At 48.5% G+C, this 15,505-nt stretch overlaps 1 protein-coding gene across 1 annotated transcript; it reads left to right on the top strand.

Annotated features, from left to right (window-relative positions):
- Positions 1 to 13,030: 13,030 nt before the first annotated feature.
- LOC120687902 (organic cation/carnitine transporter 2-like) lies at positions 13,031 to 14,887 on the top strand. Its single transcript, XM_039969991.1, has one exon. It carries the CDS (start codon positions 13,137 to 13,139, stop codon positions 14,742 to 14,744), a length of 1,608 nt encoding a protein of 535 aa, XP_039825925.1. The 5' UTR covers positions 13,031 to 13,136; the 3' UTR covers positions 14,745 to 14,887.
- The last annotated feature ends 618 nt before the right edge of the window (positions 14,888 to 15,505 follow it).

The raw sequence follows: 15,505 nt of genomic DNA, 5'->3' as shown, positions 1-15,505 counted from the left end.
TGCCAAATCCAAGCAATGCCTGATGTCGTCCTGCTCATCCTTCTTGATCTGCACAGCTGTGTCCACAATCTTTTGCGCTCCATCATCTTTGCTCTCCGAAGTGACAACTAGCTTTTGCAAAAGGTTGGTTACTTTTAACTGTTGCTTTCTTGATGCAGAAGGATTTACCCACACCCCCTTCTTTGATGGACTAGTAGCTGTTGAGTCCGTGGCCTTTGTTGCTCTTGATTTTTTGGAAGGACTAGTAGCGGTAGATTGTGTTGCCGCACTGCTTGACCTCTTGCGGCCGCCAGAAGTGTTAGTGGGACTTAATGGATCACCAGAAGAGGGTGCAGAATCATCTAGGTAACAAATTTGCCCAATCAATGATGCACTCTTTGAACATGTCAAACAGTTTGTCCTTCCAAGGTGGAATGGGCCTCCTCAATTTGGCAAATTGAGCTGGAAACTTCTGTACAATTAGAAATGCGCATGTAGGTGAGTAATCCTGGTACAATAATGTGCATAATGGTTTAATCAGTAAATGTAAGGCCTCTTTAGTCTATGTTGTACCTGTTTGACCGTGTCCCAAACAAATGTGGGAGCGTTGTAATGGTTTACCCTGACAGAAACCTCTGTATGCTTATCCAGGTATGAACAAGCATCACCTAATTTTTTGAGATAACTTGTGCGGTTCTGAAACTAGCTGACTGTATGCTTCAGACCAGTCTTTTTATAGAAGTCCCTAATAATACTACGGTATCCTGCTTGGTTCATTATACCACTAGGACAATTGCCTAGCATTGATTGTTTTATCCACAAGTCGCAGAATATGTCTGTGTATTCATCGTCCCAATTTGTGTCCGATGTAGAGATTCCTCTCTATGAAGGAACACAAATGGAACGTCCGCGTTAAGTTGGCTACTAATCAGAGGTGGTGGTTTGTTTGAATGAAGGTAATAAACAACAATGGATGGTACACACTCGTAGGCATGCAGATTGTGGAAGATTTGGTGTATTGTTTGAATGAAACTAATGAAAATTGCATATTTAGCTTGTACGGACAGAAGTGATAATATGAAGCAGAAGAGAAAATAGTGCCTCACCGAGGAATCATTGTCATCGTCGCTGTCGTCGGCGTTGTCATCATCTGCGTTGTCATCGTCTGTGGCAAACTCGGCTTGGGCGGAGTTTGTGTCTTCGTCAATGTTGATGGTGGCGCGAGCGGCTGACCTGGTGCATGAGGTTCCCGCCCCTAGTGAAGGTGGGACACGGGCTACGCGGCGTCGACGGCCACGTCCGGCAGGGCCTAGAGCATCCTGAGCTGCGGCCGAGGCAGCTGGGTTCATGTAGTTGGGGAGGAACCGTGGGTCTAGCGGTGGTGCGCCGCTGAACAAAGCCGCCCGAGGATCCTGTCCTGGTAACACAGGCATTTGGCCTTGGAACCCAGCGTACAGCGATGGCAGAGGAAAGTTGCTGCCGAACACCGGTGGCTGCGCATAGAAGCTTGCGTAGCCCACCATGTGGGGATGGTTGACGGGGAACGACGCCGGATGAGGAGAGTTGGCGACAAAGGGCTGCTGCCACGGGGGTGGGGGGAAGGGCGTGAACCCCCCCCCCCCCGGTGGCCGCCGAACGACTGCGCAGATGGCCCAGCCAGTTCGGACGCCGGGCCTGGCGGGTGCAGTCCGGCGAACGGATCCTAGGCCGCCGGACGATGCACATCGGGGTCGGTCACTGCACCCGGTGTGAGGAGCTCTGCGCCGGCGCCGGGGGTTGCCGACAGGTTGAAGGAGCCATCTCCGGGGGTCGGGTCGCCGAGGGACAGTAAATCCCCAAACCGAGCGTCGCCGGATCTGCCCATTTCGTCGATGCGGAAGGTCGAGCCGGTCGTTGCCTCGCCGGCTCTGAGTGCGGACCTCTGGGATTTGAAGACGAAGGCCACCGACGGCGACTTCTGGTGGGGGTGGTGGTGGGCGGAAGGAACCCTAATGGGCCGCCACCAGCTGGTACGCCCGCGGCGCTTTCATGGAGGCCACATCGACGGCCGCGACGCAGTTTGCTAGAGCCTGGGCGCGCTGGCGGAGGCAGTTACCGGCGGCGCGCAGCGAGCAGGCTGCTGGCGGCGCGTGTGCGGGGGTGGGCGCGGGTGGGGGTGGGGAGCCGTAGGAGACGCAAGTTGGGGTGCGGCGCGAGTTAGGGTGCTCCGCTCGGGTACGCGAGGGCTTGCGGGCGGGCCCAGTCTGCAAGCCACTGGGATTTTAGCACGAGATGCGTTTGGTTTGTCCTGTGGAATGGATCCAAGCATGAACCAAACAGGGCCATTGAAGCTTGAGTGGAAAAAGGCAGGCTGCGTCAGACTGAATTAGATAAAGCAAAAGGCAGAGTTAGGTGAATGCATTATTTGGCTTAAAATTAAGTAAAATTTGGCTCAGCCTAGCTGATGGAGTATATATATGATAGTATATCGTAGTATTAGTAAGTCTATTACTTTTGACTGACTGTGGCTGGTGGCTGGTACTGATTCGTTGTGAGCGAAAAGTATTGCTGATTTACTGGTGGATGGCTTGGTGCGAGAGAAAAGCACTGCTCGCAGTCGAACAAAGCGAATAACTGTCCCAGTATATATAGCAGCTTGACAATTCGTGCTGACTGTCACTGAGGAGTAATGTACTATACAATTAGCACAATATCATTCATACTGTTACTTGACATGAAATTTCAAGTAATGTCTGCAGTGCACTATCCATTATTCGCCGGCATGGATCTATCCTACGTCCTAGTAATTAAGATAGCATTACTGTATGTATACATATAGTGTACTGTACTCGTAGCTAGTAGCAGTAGTATAGTACAATCATGCGATGCAGGAGAATTTCGTTCATCAGATCCACATTCACCGCGCGACGGTGGGTGTGCCATGTCTCCCCGGCCAGCTCGATACGTCCATGGCCGGCCGGCCCGGGATGGCGACGCCTCGAGTGAGACCTGACCGGCCCTGCCTGCCACAGAGCAAGTATATCGTAGATGGGTGAGAAGCCGGTGAGAAGCGGTAAGATCCTACGTGGAGAGAGAAAGCAGAAGAGAGAGTGGAGTGGGTGGCTTGCGAAGCGCTCGCTCGAAGCCGGTGGAAACACTCGCTGCTCTCACTGTTACGCGATAAATGCTAGTGGAATCTGCCACTGTGCATGGTGATCTGGCACTATGGTAGCCGACGGAGGCTATAAGCCTAGCTCTCCGAGCAGGTCTAATAGTTGCGCCTGCTGCTGGCGGCCAGACACATGCGATGGTGGTGGGACCCGCTGCCATTCAATGTAAAGATTTTTTTAAAACATTGCCAGGAGCGGCGGCGGCGTGGGAGCGTCGCTGGCCGGACGGGGCCGAACAACCGGTGGATGGTGGCCCGTGGAGGTGTGAGGAGCGTCGGCGTGGGGGGTGCGTGGTGGATGGGCAGGCAACGCGGTGGTGGGTGGTGGGCGAGCGGCGAGAGCCGCCGACTGAGGTGGAGGCAGGGTTTAACTTACCGCCGGGAGACACTATCCCGGAGGCATCCGGGAACGGGAAATTAGCCGGTTTCCGTCGGAAACCGCTGGATACCGGACGGGATGCTCCTTTAAATTCAAAAAACGGTTACCAGAGTTTCCCGGTCGGAAACCGGAGAAAAACCGGACGGGAAACCGTGTTTACCTCCGGAAAATTAGATTGCACAGTGGATGACGATAAATTGTGGCAGTATCTCCACGTAACATGTACACATAAATATATTCCATACATAAAAAGCAAATCATTGCATCAAAGATATAAAACACATGCATATCACCTAAGAAAACAATAAAATGCGTAGTCCAAATTGCATGGTACCTAAAGCAATTGGTCAAACCAAATCGACCATATTAATAGAAGTCCGAAGTGCATTCCATACAATATATTTAGTACATATTACAATACAAGTCCATGGATAGAAATATGGCATACAAGTTCTAATATTTATTTGTCCATACAAGATTCATACCATGACATCACACAAATTGAAATAGTTCATTCAGCCTCCTTGTACTCATGATGTGCCCCAGACAGATAGTCATACATGATATGCAATGACTGCAGCCGAGGGTCATATGGTTGTGCGTATGGATCTGGTGGAGGGTATGGATACAACTGTGGGTATGGGTATGGCTGTGGGTATGGATATGGGTATGATGGTACGGCAGGGTAGCTACTGGTGGAGCTAAGAGAGCTAGAGATATCATATTCATGGGGTGTGGATTGTCTTCGGTAGCTTCTAGTCTGTCTCTGTGAAGTGGGTGCTCCATGGTCTTCATCCTGTGTGGCATGTGTGAAATGGCTCTCTCCAGTAAATCTAATAGGCCTTCCACCTGAATGGCCACCGCTGCTCCCTCCAACCGCACTAGTCCCTCCGGCTGTCTCACCACCACCACTGCCACCATCATCGGTGTCGTTGTCATCGTCGTCATCGTTGTCATTTTCATTGTAGTCATCACCCGTAGGCTCAGGCGTAGTGTCCTCACTTCTAATTTCTTCCTCTTCCTCTTCGTCATTTCTTCTACCTTTTTTTCTTTGTTTTTGAGCCGGGCCAACTTTAGACTTTCTCTTTCCAAGATGGGTGTCGCCTATATTCTTCTCTGCCCAAGCAGTAACATCCAATGGTGATTCATCACCATCACGTGCTAGGGAGGTGAACATCTGACTAGGGATTGGAAAGTCACTATAATCAGAATCCTCATCCAGAGTGGGTGGTCCATTGGATCTCCCTTTCTCCATCCACTCCCGAATAGCGCTATGTTGCCTATACAATGAGAGGTCCATGAAACTGCTAGCAGGATCATATTCACTTGGCTCTACGGTGGCTGATGCACGTTGGATACGGAGTCGGAGATTGTAGTTTACAAACACTAAATCATGTAGCTTGCTATAGCTGAGTCTGTTACGAAGCTTTGTGTGGATGAATGCAAACGTACTCCAATTTCGTTCACAACCACTGGATGATACACATTGGGAGAGAAGCCGTGTCGCCGCTCTTTGAAGGTTTGGCGTATCTGAGCCAAACATGGACCACCAGCTAGATGGTGATGTGCTTCGATCAACCGCCATTCTCCTAGCAAGGTCCCCTGAGAACTGACCAGCCTTGTTTCTAAATAACTCATACTCATGGAGTGCAGCTGCCGCTGTGCTAGTGTCAAACATCCTTTCAAGTCCCTTTCGAAGATCTTCCAAAACATCTGCCGTCGTCCCGACAGCATAATTGACGTATGGATGCAAGGCACAAGCAGTCTGCACATATGTGCCCAACATTACAGTAGCTAGCCTTGAAGTGATAACATCCGTGATCTTGTCAAATCGGGCACCATCATTTGAAAATTTGCTTGCATATGTCTGCCTACAGTGTTGGTACTCCATGAGCACTTCACCTAAAGTTGGAACCTTGTCTTGATCAGCAAATCTCAAGAACATATATAGAGGCTCGACATCATCTAGAACACTCTGCATGCTGTCCCACCATTGAAGTGTTGTTAAGTTGTTGAATGCATACCTGCCGGCTGGAGAATCAAAATGGCGTGTTGCTCTAAACTCTGCAGAGACCATCCATGCCATAAACTGATCCTTTTTCCTAAGAAAGCTCTCAAGAAACATGTAGTTTGTTCCGAATCTTGTTGCATTCCATTTTACTAACTCGCCACCAATGGCAGTCTTCATCATGTGGTGCAAACTGTTTGAGTTGTAGAACCAACTGCAAATTTTTTGGGCACTCTCAATCATTGCTTCATGTTCAGGCCACTTTCCAATGTCCTTCAACATGAGGTTAATCGTGTGTGCAAGGCATGGCTGCCACGCGATATGCCGAAACTCATTACTCAGCAGCTTACATGCCTTCATGTAATTGGAGCCATTGTCCGTGATGATCTGAACAATATTCTCTGGCCCCACATGGCTCACTACTTTCTTGATCTCCTGCATTTTCAAAGAATCGATAAGCATGCGGCTTCAGAAAACTAAGAAAAATGAATACTCCACACCAACCACATACCTTCAGTATGAATTGATGGTCCTGTGATACTCCAGTTGCATCAATAGACTTCCAAAAATACATAGTCCCATTGCAATAAAGCAAGAAGTTGATGACACTCTTGCGAGTAGGGCCCGTCCACGAATCGCACATGATGGTGACACCATACTCAGGCCAAAATTGCCTCCACTTCTCCATCTCTTTTTTAATCTCATTCACATTTTCTTGCAAGTACTTTCCATCAATGTCCCTTCCAATTGGTATTGCGATCCCTGTACCTATTATAAAGCAAGAAATTGACAACAACTAAGTACCATAGAAACACAACTGTTGTATCATATGACATGTATATCCACACGTATCCACACACAACATACCTTGTTTCTGCGTCTCTATGATGGCCGCCCTAAAGTACGGGTCATCTACTTTCCTACCAGGTATACCAATGGCATGGCATGCCTTCGCCCATGCCCTCCCAAGAATTTGCTTTGCATTCCTCCCCTTGCTGGTCCAAGGACCCATATCTATCCTTTGTTGGCGCGGTCCAGAGCTAGAAGCAAGATGGCAGTCCTTTACCCGCTCTGGCACTTGTGTCTGACTCCTTCTTAACATCCTAGGGAGCGGTCCCGCTTGGCCCGATCCAGAGCCACCACCCCTCTCGTATCGTGCACCAGCTCTTTCTCTGAACTCATACTCCTCCCTTGATTGATGGATGGCAACTTGTAATTCAAGATCATCATCCTCATTTTCTAGGTCAACGTACTGAGTTCTAGCTGCCGCTGTGCTTCTATGCCTTTGTCGCTCCCTTTCCCTCTTTCTCTCCTTTATCTTGTCAAGTTCACGGGCAAAGAAAGCCTTCACCTCTTTAGGGACTGAAGGACAGTCCTTCACATCGTTACCTCAGTGGGCCAAATGCTCCTTTAGCCTTGTTGCCCCTCCACCAGCCTTTGGCTCACGGCAATACTTGCACTTCCAGCCGGAGCCTATCTTCTCTCCATGCTCCCACACTGGGTCCGCTCGCCCCGCCATTCACCTAGAAGGGTGCAAAACAAAAACAAAGTCAATATATATGCAACTCTGCATTGTAAAGCAATAACTACAGAAGGCTTAGAGATTTTGAGACATCGACGTGCACAATGATAATATTATATTCAGTTCAGCTTGGTCCGAGCATCACCCACTTCTAGGATTTCAAGCACTCATGGTACTATTAATCTAATCTAATTGAGTACTAGCACATGGTAGATGGTACTACTAATCAAATCCACCCTTGCATTTGCAAGGAAACGGAAGGTGGCAGCAGCAGGATGCCCGCTGGTAGCTGGATCAGGATTAAGATTTCAATCAAACAAGAGATCGGACAGGAAATCACCTTTTCATATACTGCACAGCACAAACCACCGGAAAACGTCGGTTCTCGACCAGGAGCAGAGCTTCTCAGCGCGATTGCAGCGGCTCCCGTCGCCTGGCCGGGACAGCAGCCGGCCGGGCAGTCCACCGACGGGATGCGCTACTCCCGGACGGCTACCGGCGAGCGGACGCTGGATCCCACCTCTCCATCACCGGCAGAGCCCCTTGCCCAGTCGGCCTCAGCCCAGGACGCGAGCAGGAGTGGGGAAAGTAAGTCACGAGAGCTGTGTAGGGTGAAAATGAGTAGAGAGAGAGTTACTTGAGGGTGAAAATGAGTACAGAGAGAGGTACATGGTGGATGGTTTGGCGTGTTCTGACGAAAATTAAAATTTGAATGCGCAAACATCATTATTTTTGAACTTGGCTTACAGAAATGGTGTGTGTACATACTCTAGTTTTTTATAAGATTTTCTCCCAATTTTTTATAAATTTTTTTGAATTTTCAAAAATCCTAACGAAATCTGTCGGATTTTCAGACGGTTTCCAATCTCGCCTAGTTCCGGTAACGGGAAAAAAATCCGGTTTCCGCCGGATTTCGAACGGGATTTGAAACCATGGGTGGAGGATGAGGGGCCGGGGAGGAGTGGAGCAGAGAAGGTAAACAATAGATAGGCTGGCTTGTGCAATTGAATCGAGCAAAATTGTTTAAAGCGATTGAAAGGAATCGGTGCTCGTAGTCTAAGAGGGGGAGATGGTGAATTAGGCAAACTAAAAATCTTAATCTCAAGCTCCAACTATTTGCACATAAAATAAACTAATCCATACTATCTATATGTGCAACTAGTGTTCTTCTAGTGTGAAAATCCTCATCCCAAAAGAGTTATGCAACCTATGACCAATCATATCAAGATTCTACTCTATGAAAGTAAAGGCACATAAGATTGCAATAAGTAAATGCGGAAGCTGAAAAAAGGATGAGAGAAAGCAAACTCTTGTGACATGAGGATTTATCCCGTGGTTCGGTTAGCCACAAAGACACACCTACATCCACATTGTTGAAGCACTCACAAAGAGTATTACTTCTCGGCCACCAAGTCTCTTCCGTGAACACAATCACGGTCACCTTGGCCCCAGTTCCACTAAGGAGCTTCTCCACCACGGAAGGGAGTCTCCACGTCCCCCGCACAAAGCTTGTTGACGCCGCTCCACACCAAGCCGGAGGGTCGTTGACGTTGCCGGCGAGTCACCAAGACTCCAAGAATGGCCGGCTCACCGAGTACATGAGATGGCTCTCCCCTAGAACCAAAGCACAAGGCACACAACCTTGCTCACTCACTCAAGAGCTAAACTAGTTCAAAACATAAAGATGTGATCAATAAGCACTTTGGTTGGCTTGGAGGTGTTGAGGATGTGTGTGGAACTTCTCTGAACTCCAGCAAACTTCAAATGATCCGGGAAAGCCATATATATAGGACACCAACTCAGATTAGCCGTTGGATAGCCGTTATGCCTTTTTCTGCGTAGGCGTCGGATAATCCGACGGTACTGAAACCAAAGCGTCGGATCATCCGATCCCACTGCCAGCAGACCTGTAGCCGTTACAGTTTAAACCTTGCTGCTGACGTTATTTGTCCGATCAGTTCATCCGACCCGTTCTTGACTGAGGCGTCGGATCATCCGGTGCAACGGTCAATTTGAATTCCAGAACAACGGTAACGATCATTGACCCGGCCAATTAGTTCGACGCTCCAAAGTTACCACGTCGGATCATCCGATCCCGAAGGATATTTTCCATCTCGAGAAAATAGGCTCTCTGTAGAATCACCCGAGCCTTTGTCCGACCTTCAGTTTTCCTAGCGTCGGATAATCCGACCCCATAGGAAATTTTTATCCCCTGAAAACATGCTCTCTGAGTAATACTAGTACTCAAAATCCGAGCCTGTACTTACTGCATCGGATAATCCGGGTTCTTTGATGTGTTTATCCGACCCAGTGTATTCGTATTATCCGACCCTACTGAAAACTTCATGTTTCCTTGTTGCACTTGTCCAACTTGTCGCAGCGGTCATTTGGACACTTCAAATATATTCTAACTCTCCGTTTTCAGTGCGACTTGATATCTCTACGGTGGGTTGGACACCTCGTCTTGACGGTGCATTGGACATCACGTCTCGACGATGCATTGGACTCTATCCAAGGGACCTAAAGAATCCTACAAATATGATTTTGCAAACTCGTTAGTCCCATTAATTGCGTTGTCATACGATCACCAAAATCACTCGAAATGGTCTAAATGGGGCCATGTTCGTTACAGCGATAAATAGACCCTATGGCCCTGTTCGCTGTGCTGGTGCTGGAGACTGCTGCTGGAGTGGTGTGAGAGGAAAATACTATTGGCTGGCTGGTGGCTGGAGGCTGCTGCTGGAGTGGTATGAGAGGAAAATACTGCTGGCTAGCTGGAGGCTGCTGGAGCAGAACAGGGTCTACCTCATGGACACCTGAGGCCGGATTTTCCTTAATCTAAAAAAATATATCGTGGGCCCCGACCACCCTAGTCCGGAATGAGAAAGTGTCGATCGTCACACCCATCGCCTGGAAACTTTGGCCACCGCGCGTGGAACGTGCCGTGCCGCTATCGGGCCGCCCACTACTGTCGGCGGCCGGCCCGGCCCTGCTCATCCCGCTCGATCGGATCATCCGTGCGTCCTCGACCGACCGATCACGCCATGCGTACGACCTCGTGCTCCAACCGCTGCGCGGAGATGGAGGAAAGGCAAGAAAGGTATGTGTGCGTTTGTTTCATTTCCATAGCTTTTGGCCTGTCAATTTGCACGCCTGGATCGGAGTTGGAGCCTGGGATGGAGTCTCTGCAGCGGCGGTGATGTGTAGGAGAAATCTGGCGGCGGTGATGTCATTATGATGAGGTTACGAGGGATTGGGATCTCCAGGCCGTAGAGCATGGGGGGCAGTCATGATCTCCAATATGTGCAACAAATGCAGACTTGCAGAGCATCTCCCCATTACTAATTGGAGATATTTTAGTCTCTACGATAGAGTCGTGCTAACAAAAAAAAAAGATAGATATACAAAATTAGAAATGTCCGACATTAATTCAGTAGACTCTAATCATCATTGATAATAATAATTAGGGGCGGATCCATATAGAACCTACCGGGTGCGGCCGCACCCAGACCAAAATACGAAATACGTTATAGCATGTATGTATTTACCATATTTGCACCTCCCAAATCCAAACGTCTGCACCCACACCGCCAGCTGAGCCGACAAAGAGAGCCCACAACTTCCCAACAGCAGCCACGCCCCTACGCACGGAATCGTCAGCCGTCACTTTGACTCACGCCGAACTCCTGACGCGATCTCTCCCCTTGGCGACACGAGAATTTTGGTGGAGGGTGGCCGCTGGCTGTCGACCGTAGCCAGGCATAGCACTGATCTGCGTTAGCCAAACAGCCAGTCTTAGGGCCAAGGGCACAGGAGCACATTATAGCCTGGCCGTGCTCATCTCTTCTATGTTCATCCTTCAAAAGTCAAAGTAAACAACTTAAAAGATTCTCTATTGTTTCAATTTCCATCAATACGAGCATCCAAATTGGTTTCAAGTTTGTGGTTCTTGTCTTCTTGGTAGTTTGTCTAGATAGGGTTAGCCTTTTTAATTCTTCATCTGATATTTAATTACTGATATGCAAGTAATGAAGCAAATAGATTTCTTTCAATTGCTTGTTTGCTCAGCTGCTTTCAATCCAAGAGATCCATTTCACAATTTTAATGTAGAGAAATTGATGGAGCTAGAAAAGGATGTAGATTTAATCTGTAAGAGGTAATGCATCTATTAGTTTGAGCACCATCCCAGGACATGGAAGAGAAACAGCAGGCATGACCGCATATTTGAACCTCCTTTATCATACTGCTATGGAAAAGAAAAAAAGGCTTTCAGTAAACTCACATCATGCATCATTAGAAAAAAAATGTGTATAGTCATTTGTGGCAACGACTAGTAGAAAAAGGGCTATTGGTCCAGCCCATGGTATGTTTGGACTGGACCCAAGCTTATAGAACCCTTTAGTACTAGGTGGAAACATTATCCCATACCAAAGGATCCTTTTAGTACCGAGTTGTGCACTCGACGTTGTATAGTACCGGTTGGAGAACCGGGACTAGCCCATTTCAAACCCATACTATTATACTTTTTTTTCTAGCAGTGAACATACCATGAAGAAAAATACTAATGCGATCGGAGGCCAAGTGTGGCGACGCTTATGGCCGCACCCCCCTCCACATTTCTCTAGCTCCGCCCCTGATAATAATAATCTATTCCATTTTAATTACCTACCTTTGTCATTATAAGATAATCTAAAGTAACCCAAGTCTATATCAAGATTACCCATCTTTTCTATTATTTAAATATATAATATATGGTGACTCCCCTAATATTGGTCGAGATTATTGCCCACCATATATACCATTATATATAAAAAAGATCTGAATTAATTAACTCTCCCGATTTGCATCTTATGTTAAACCTTCACTGTTACCTTAAGTAAACCATTAAATCTAGATATAAACTAGAAAGCCCGCAGCTTTGCCGCGTGGGGCCCGTATCCCGCTAACTTTAGTTGATGCATGCAGTAGTTTTTTTAAGCAATGTGGTTAAGATTAATTCATCATTTCATTATTTTCGCATAGGTGTCATGGTCTGCAGTCTGCTATTGTACTTGGTATATATTTTCGGCATTTTATTATGTGACGCTATTGTTTAAGTAGTATATTATTTTAGGTATCGAAATGGAGCTATGATATTTTTGCTGTATTTATTGCGGTGGAAAAAGGGATAAAATAATTTATTAGGGAGCGTGAAGCACAATTAATCGGAAACTTAATGTATTTCGTGAAATCATGTTGCAATTAATAGGTGTGTTAATTTTTTTTAAGAAGTAGTGGTTATATTAAAATTTGACATGTTATTGTGGAGGTAGCACGAGAAGTCATAGAAGAACGGTGGTATGATATTATATTTTAGCAAATAAAGATGTTGTGTTGAACGAATTACGAAAAATGATTTGAATTTACAAAACTTTGTTATATAGTAAACTTTTAGATTTTGACATTCCAGGCATCTTTTGTGTTGATCATATTTTGATTTGATGATGTTTTGGTGTCCAAATTGTAGGTACAACGAGTTGCATGTACGCGATTGTGCAAACTAATTGCGAAAGCATTTTGAATTTTGTATTTACTCTATAATAAAGTTGTAGTTTTGAATTTTTGATCAAATTCTATGTTGAGCAAATTTTCATTTCAACATGTGGTGTTCAGATTGTAGGTATAATGTTGCTCGTGTAGAAGTAACTGATGGAACGGGGGTGTGGTTTGATTTAATTAACATATGAGGGTTATTTCTAAAAGAAATCCTAAGAGAGGATCATGATGGCGGGTTGATTTTATAGAAACTTAAGGTTTTCTTTGCAAATTATCTAAACTTGACTGTTGGACTTGACTGCGGGTTGATTTTGAGAAAAGTTGAAAGCTTTTTCACAAAATTTACTAAGAGAAGAGGCCGGATCGCGGGTTGGTATATGTTTTTTTGTTTATAGTAGAAATCTGCTCATACTAGGCGTTTTACACCTGCAAAGCATCAGAACTCAGCGCAGTAGCAGAGCATAAATACGGCTTCCGGCATGGTCTTCGACTTGCAAGTTGAAAACCGAAGAGGAGCCAAGATCAAAGATAAGAGCACGACACGCAGCAGTGTGTCCATCAGTCCATGGCCAACGACGACACGTCCGCCGCCCCCCTCCTGACAGGCCACAAGGCCAAGCCGGCGGCGGAGGTGCCGTCTATCGATGACATCATCGAGACGTGCACCGGCGGCACCGGCGCCATGCAGCTGCTCAAGGCTTTCCTGGTGGTGTTCGCCAGGGCCTTCGACGGCCATCTGCTCTTCATCTCCGTGTTCACGGAGGCCGAGCCGCGGTGGCACTGCGTCGCCGGCGACTCGTCCTGCACGCGCCCTGCTGCCGCCTCGCCGCCGTGCCCGCTCCCGCCCGGCACGTGGGCGTGGGACCGGCCGGCCGAGGCGTCGGTGGTCTCCGAGTGGGCGCTCAACTGCGCCGGCCCGGCGTTCGTCTCCCTGCCGGCGTCGTCGTTCTTCGCCGGCTGCCTGGCCGGCGGCTTCCTGCTCACGATGCTCGCGGACTCGCTCCTCGGGCGCAAGAAGATGCTCGTCGCGGCCCTGGCGTCCATGTCCATCGCCGGCGCGCTCACCGCCTTCGCGTCCAACGTCTGGGCGTACGCCGCGCTGCGGTTCGCCTCCGGGTTCGCCAGGTCGATGGTGGGCACGTGCGCGCTGGTCCTCTCCACGGAGCTCGTCGGGAAGCGGTGGCGCAACGCGGTGAGCTTTGCGGCCTTCTCCTGCTTCACCCTCGGCTTCCTGTCCCTCCCTGCGGTGGCCTACGCGCTTCGCGAGGCCTCGTGGCGGAGCATGTACTTGTGGACGTCCCTGCCCTGTCTCGTCTACGCCGTCCTGCTCTACTTCCTCGCCCAGGAGTCGCCGCGGTGGCTGCTGGTGCGCGGCCGGACGCAGGAGGCCGTCGAGACGCTGCGGCAGATCGCCTCGCGCAACGGCGGCGGCGGCGCGACCGCCAGCAGCAGCTTGTCCATGCTGCAGAACGCATGCGCATCCGCCATGTACGAGGACTCCGGGACCAGAGCTGGCGGCGTGTTCGCCACGCTGCAGGCGATGGTGGGGCGCCGGTGGGCGATCCGGCGGCTGGCCGCGGTCATGGCGGCCGGCTTCGGCGTGGGCATCGTCTACTTCGGCATGCCGCTCAGCGTCGGCAGCCTGGGGCCCGACCTGTACCTGAGCGTCACGTACAACGCGGTGTCCGAGCTGCCGTCGGCCGTCCTCTCGTGGTTCGTGATCGCCAGGGCGAACCGGCGCGGCTCGGTCGCGGCGCTCGCCGCGGCGGCGGGGGCGTGCAGCCTCGCGTGCGTCGCCATCCCGCGGGGCACGGCGGGGATGGCCACCGAGCTGCTGTCCTTCTCCGCGACGAGCACGGCGTACAACGTCATCCTGATCTACGCCATCGAGCTGTTCCCGACGTCCCTGCGCAACTCCGCGCTGGGGCTGGTGCGGCAGGCGATGGTGCTGGGCGGCGTGGTGGCGCCCGTGCTCGTCGCGCTCGGCTGCGAGAGGAGCTTCTGGTCGTTCGGCGTGTTCGGCCTCGCCATAGGGTGCTCCGGGCTCTTCGCTGCTTGCCTGCCGGAGACGAGAGGGAGGACCTTGTCCGATACCATGGAGGAGGAGGAGCGCAAGCAGGCCGCCGGCTCATCAGCCGCCGTTGATAAGAATAGTGATAGTCACCTCGTGTAAGTACGTAAGGTAAGTTCAGGTAATTAATGGTATATTTGTGATGAAGCAAGCAATGTACCTGTCGCTCATGTAGCGTGTACATTGCCAATGCCAGACAGATGACACATACTGTATGCGTACGGCACGTATCATCTTTGTAACTATTCCTTGTTTTGGGCAGCTATAGCTTTGTTGCACCTTGTTTTTCTGTAATATTGCAAGTTGTATTTGATTAATCAATAATTTTTTTATTAAAAACAATTAATTTATTAATTGTATTGGACAATTCCCAATCCAAACAAATTTATTTGATTGAAATAATAGAAAAGAAACACGAGAAGCATTATCTCTATGAAATAGAGCAAAGTATATGACAGGTAACATGAACAAATAAGAATATTGTATATGTACCGAAAAAGGTTCAAATTACTTCCCTCAAGTATGATCAAAGTCCGGATAACCCCCTTAACTATCTCTTGTTCAATTTCACTCCTGTAGTATGTCATTTAGTTCAATTTATCCCCTAATATAATTTATCTTTTTTATTTCTCCATGTGTAAGTGAAATCTTAATTTATGATTTTGCAGGGTTGTGGTGGATCACAATATATGTCAAAAAAATAGATTATGAATTTTCTGTCAATATTTTGTATAGTTTTGTATCATAAAGGTTAATTTATTATTAAATATCATACCATATTAAAATAGTGATGAAAAATTCTTAACATATTATGTGTGCTATTATCCAGCGAAATTTTACTCAAGACTTTGCTTGTGCGTAGA

This window comes from Panicum virgatum, chromosome 9N (genome assembly GCF_016808335.1).
Source record: "Panicum virgatum strain AP13 chromosome 9N, P.virgatum_v5, whole genome shotgun sequence".
NCBI classification, from domain to species: domain Eukaryota; kingdom Viridiplantae; phylum Streptophyta; class Magnoliopsida; order Poales; family Poaceae; genus Panicum; species Panicum virgatum.
This window is presented reverse-complemented; position numbering and strand designations above follow the sequence as displayed.

Coding starts and splice junctions, on each gene's coding strand:
- LOC120687902 (XM_039969991.1), top strand. CDS start 13,137: ATGGCCAACGACGACACGTCCGCCGCCCCCCTCCTGACAGGCCACAAG.